At 27.1% G+C, this 4686-nt stretch overlaps 1 protein-coding gene across 1 annotated transcript; it reads right to left on the bottom strand.

The window, feature by feature from the left end:
• Positions 1–1915: 1915 nt before the first annotated feature.
• Positions 1916–4475, bottom strand: LOC124815092 (uncharacterized). Its single transcript, XM_065799168.1, has 2 exons — positions 4339–4475; positions 1916–3775 (listed from the first exon to the last, which is right to left on the bottom strand). Exon 2 carries the CDS (start codon positions 3755–3757, stop codon positions 2510–2512), a length of 1248 nt encoding a protein of 415 aa, XP_065655240.1. The 5' UTR covers positions 3758–3775; positions 4339–4475; the 3' UTR covers positions 1916–2509.
• Positions 4476–4686: the final 211 nt, after the last annotated feature.

The raw sequence follows: 4686 nt of genomic DNA, 5'->3' as shown, positions 1-4686 counted from the left end.
AAACTTAATGCATTTTATAATTTATTATTGTTACATAATATGCACTTCACTAATTATATATTAAAAATAAATTTACATTGCTTAAATAATTATGTCTACTAAACACTTCAAAATTTTAGTGATTGGGTGATCAACGCGGCTGGATAAATAAATATTTTAGCCACAACCTCTTTTTGTTAGTTAACACAATTATTTAACTACTTAACCTGAGCATTTTTATTTTATTTATCATAAACGTTTATAAAATATAATATACAATATATTTATAATTGCTTGACTATTAATTTTTATATTAAATGTGTTTTATATACATTATATACTACTTATTAAATTAAACTATTAAACAACCGATAGAGCAAATATAAAATGTGTTAAAAGTTAACAATTAAAACCATTATTACGATCATCAAAACAAAAACAAAAAGCATTTTTTGCTTTTTGAACAAACGTATTTTTTGTATAAGTTATTCAACAAGATTATTCAAACGCTTCTTCTGCTCAATATCGTATTATATTCTTCAGCACAATTATAATTTTTTTCTGCGCTTTAAAACACTCACACGCAAAGTTAAAAATCCGAGTAGTTTTACCTTTATTAAGTATCTCACAGATACCTAAATTTCCTTTAATTCAAAAAAAATGTAGTCTCTAGTTACTATATAAGACATGCAAATACATATTATACTCGTAATACACACGCAAATTCACTTTAATCTAAACTCAAAAGAAACCAAGATATCGAAAATGTCGACGTAATTTTATATTTTTTAAAAGTATTTTAGGAGCAAAAAAATATGAAAAATTTAAGTAAAATAAAAAGTAAATGAAGAGATTTTAAAAACTTTATCTATTTCAAGTCGGCCACGCGATTGGTGGTAAAGTTGTATAAACATATCCGATAAAGTAACATTGGCACTTTTAAGAAATAATTTTTTAAAGAAAAAATATAATGGATTGGTTAATCGTTTCCACACCGCAATTGTAACTAGTCCGCACACGAAATAATCAATCTTTTTAATAAGAACATTTGACTAATATTTAAATATCATACAGCTGTTAGTTATCAATATTCAATTTTGTTAATTATTTTTGTATATCTTTCATCAAAGTTCAAGAGAATTTTTGATATTTGAAATTAAATAAATCAACAAATTCATTACTGTTTCTTTATATAAGCATATAAAGATTATAAAGATATATATATATATATATATATATATATATATATATATATATATATATATATATATATATATATATATATATATATATATATATTCTTAGTACATTCTTAGTCTTATTTCACATATTATGTTTTTGTTTAACTATAATTAATCGTTTTTTGAACCAGCGACAACAAGAGAATAAAACAAATTTTACACCTGCTTTGCTATAATGATTTTTAAGTAATTACTGGTTTCTAGTAATTAAACCTTTTTTCTGAGTCATAAGATAAAATCTCTTTTAAAAAAATTGCACCTGCGTTTGTTTGAAAATATAATAATAATTACGAGAATTCATAATAGCGTCATTTAATTCGTATTGCTAAGTTCTCAGATAAGTTTTTAAAATGCGTCTATTTTCTACACTTAAAAGAAAATAAAAAATATTGAAAATTTAATCGCTTAAATTTTTGTTTTAAAAAAACAAGAAAGTTTTAAAAGAGACTTAATTATCTGTCGCTATCTATTGCTATGCAACATATATATATATATATATATATATATATATATATATACATATATATATATATATATATATATACATATATATATATATATATATATATATATATATATATATATATATATATATATATATATATGTATATATATACTAAAGTAGCGTTCAATCAAGTTATAACCGTAAAACAACAAAATAATATTTATTTTTATGTTTTTATAATTATATGAGATAAAGGAAATTAAAAGATCTTTAATTAATTTTAATTTTTATACTAAATTAAACTTCTGTATATTAATCTAAACTTCGTATTTACAATAAAAGCATGCTTTAAAACCCTAAAACAAACAAGCATATCAAAAATACCAAAACCCGATCACAGAAATGATACCTCAGGGTCTTTTTAAGTATATAATTAGAGGCAACAACTTGTATTGGAATTTAAATACCGGCAAAAAAACTTTACAGAATATATGGATTATATTTATCGTTACTTTTAAAATAAAATAAAAAGCTGCAAATTTTGATTTAAAAAACAGATTTTTATACATCCTAAAGGATTGTGGGTAAAAACAACTAAACTATTTAGAATAACATTCTAAAGAATTCACACAATTTACGTCTATTTATAATATCTAATAACCGGCTGTCCAATTTAAGTAAGTTGGAACATATGCTGCCTAAGGCATCTGCTCTAAAGCTGCTTCAATGTCTTTTATTAAAGACATATGAAGAAAATAGCCCAATGAATTGCATTATTCAGAATTATCTCATGCATTCAAAATTACTGTAACATGATTTTTCTAAAACAATTTTAGGAAACCGTTTAGTTTCCGTTTTTCCATTTTTCAGCCATAGTCGGGGTTCCGGAAGTGAACACATGACTATAATTGTAATAATAATCATCTTCGCGCTCAACCAAAGACCCTTTTTTTCTTGCGTACTGTCGTTTGTTTTGGAACCAAATTTTAACTATTTTTCTGTCAAGTCCAAGTTGATCGGATAACTCGCTCATTTTTTCACCTGATACAAAAGGATGTTTTTCAAATACGTTATTTAATGTCATCAATTGCTTTCGAGTAAAGACTGTGCGCGCGCGTCTCCCGTTTGAATGATAACGCATTTCTTTATCCATATCTTCGTTACTGTCTTCTAAAGAAGCACGACTGTGACTGTTTGAATAATGCGTATACTGAGGCTCATAACGAGGACTATCAATATCTCGCATAGAGTAACGTGGTTCCCTCATTAAATCGTGTGAATGAGAAGATTTTAAAACCACATATGGAACATTGCTAGGAATAACTGGTTGATGAGCTCCATCATAAATATATTTTGGCTTTTGTGAACGATCTAAATCTTTTGATTCAATATTTTTAACTTTTTTTTCGCATTTTATATCATTCTGTTCTTCCACCTTTTGGGAATCAGTCGTTTGTTTTGATTCTTGTGGAGTGGATGGCTGGTTATCGTCAACTACCATTGCATCTATTTCACTTGTCTTACTTTCGTCATCTTTTTGGTCGTATGGGAAACTCATTAAATAATGTTTGCGCTGCCCATTACGTCCGTTTTCGCTAGTTGCTTTATCGCTGTGGCAATCGTCACTAGAGAGATCTAAATCATCCGTATCACCGTTGCTGCTTTTTAGATTTTTTCTTGAAGCTCGACCGTTATTAAAAGACTCGCTTGTTTTTACAATAGGTATTTGTTTTTCTTCGTCATCGATTTGCCTTCTGTCGTACTCCCTTTCGTATTCGCGATTATTTATATGGCTTGATCTGGATAGTGGCGATTTTCTATAACGTTCACGATTTTCATATCGATCGTCAGGTAAAGAGTACTCTTCACGAACACGTGGTCGTGAAAACGAAGGACGAAAGTGTTCTAAATGAGGTTCTGGAAATCCAAATAAACGCTCACTTTGTCTTGATAGTCTTTCATGGTTTTCATAATACCATTCTGGATCTACTGGAACTGGATAATAATAAGGAACTGGAATAATTCTATACGCAATTTTCTCGACAGAATGTTCAGCATCGTTCTTATTAGTTGCGCCATCTTTTTTTTCCATGTTTATATTTTTACGTAACTACTTACGAAACAAAATAACATTAAATACGTTATTTAAAAAAATTACTCGCTGCCTATAATTTTCTCTTTAACTACGTAACTTTATATCTATTTAACTTAACTAATAACGCCAGCCACTTTTCATGTGAAAACCTCGATTTAAACTCATTAAAATTTTACAGATCTTATTCAATTTGTTGAGAGTGGCGATTATTTCGTCAAACAATGCATTTAAGTTTTTAATTATACTATTAAATCTAGGAATACTAGGCGCTATTAAGAAAAGCCATGTTTAATTAAATATGTATTCTAACTCAAGCCGCGAGGTTCGGCAGATGTTTTTTTAAAATGTATTACTTTATCGATTTAAAAAGTTGAGAATTTAATGTGCGTTATATAATAAAGCCTTCGACTCTTTAAATATGTTCACACTTACATGAAAGTTTTTAATTATTTCTTAGAGAAATTTGAAAGCGTTATCATTATCTCCTTTCTAATGAACGTAATCACTTTTAAACATAATTTATAAAAAAATAATAATAATATAGAAATCCAAATGTACAAAGTCAAAAGAACAATTACCGAAGCATTTAGCGTCAGATGATATAACAGTCATTTTCGAGATTATTAATTCATTAAAAATGCCGACGTTAAATGTTTTGTAATTCGTCTTGAACTGTGACATATCAAATAACATTTACTAAGTTAATGTTTGCAAACAGCTTGTGTAAACTGTGTCTAAATCGTGTAAAATAATGTCATTAATGTTAAGCACTTAAGTGTATGTTTTTACTTTGTGACATATTTAATTTTAATGACAAATAGCAAATTGGATTGTCTCCATTATACCCTCCTTTGTAGAGGTTTAAAAAACCTTTTTGCAAAATGTTAAAAAAAAACTATTTCGCGAGTCATGGCAAGATCAAAACA

This window comes from Hydra vulgaris, chromosome 06, assembly GCF_038396675.1.
Source record: "Hydra vulgaris chromosome 06, alternate assembly HydraT2T_AEP".
NCBI lineage: Eukaryota > Metazoa > Cnidaria > Hydrozoa > Anthoathecata > Hydridae > Hydra > Hydra vulgaris.
Note: the sequence above shows the minus strand (reverse complement) of the source record. Positions and strands in the feature narration are given on the sequence as shown.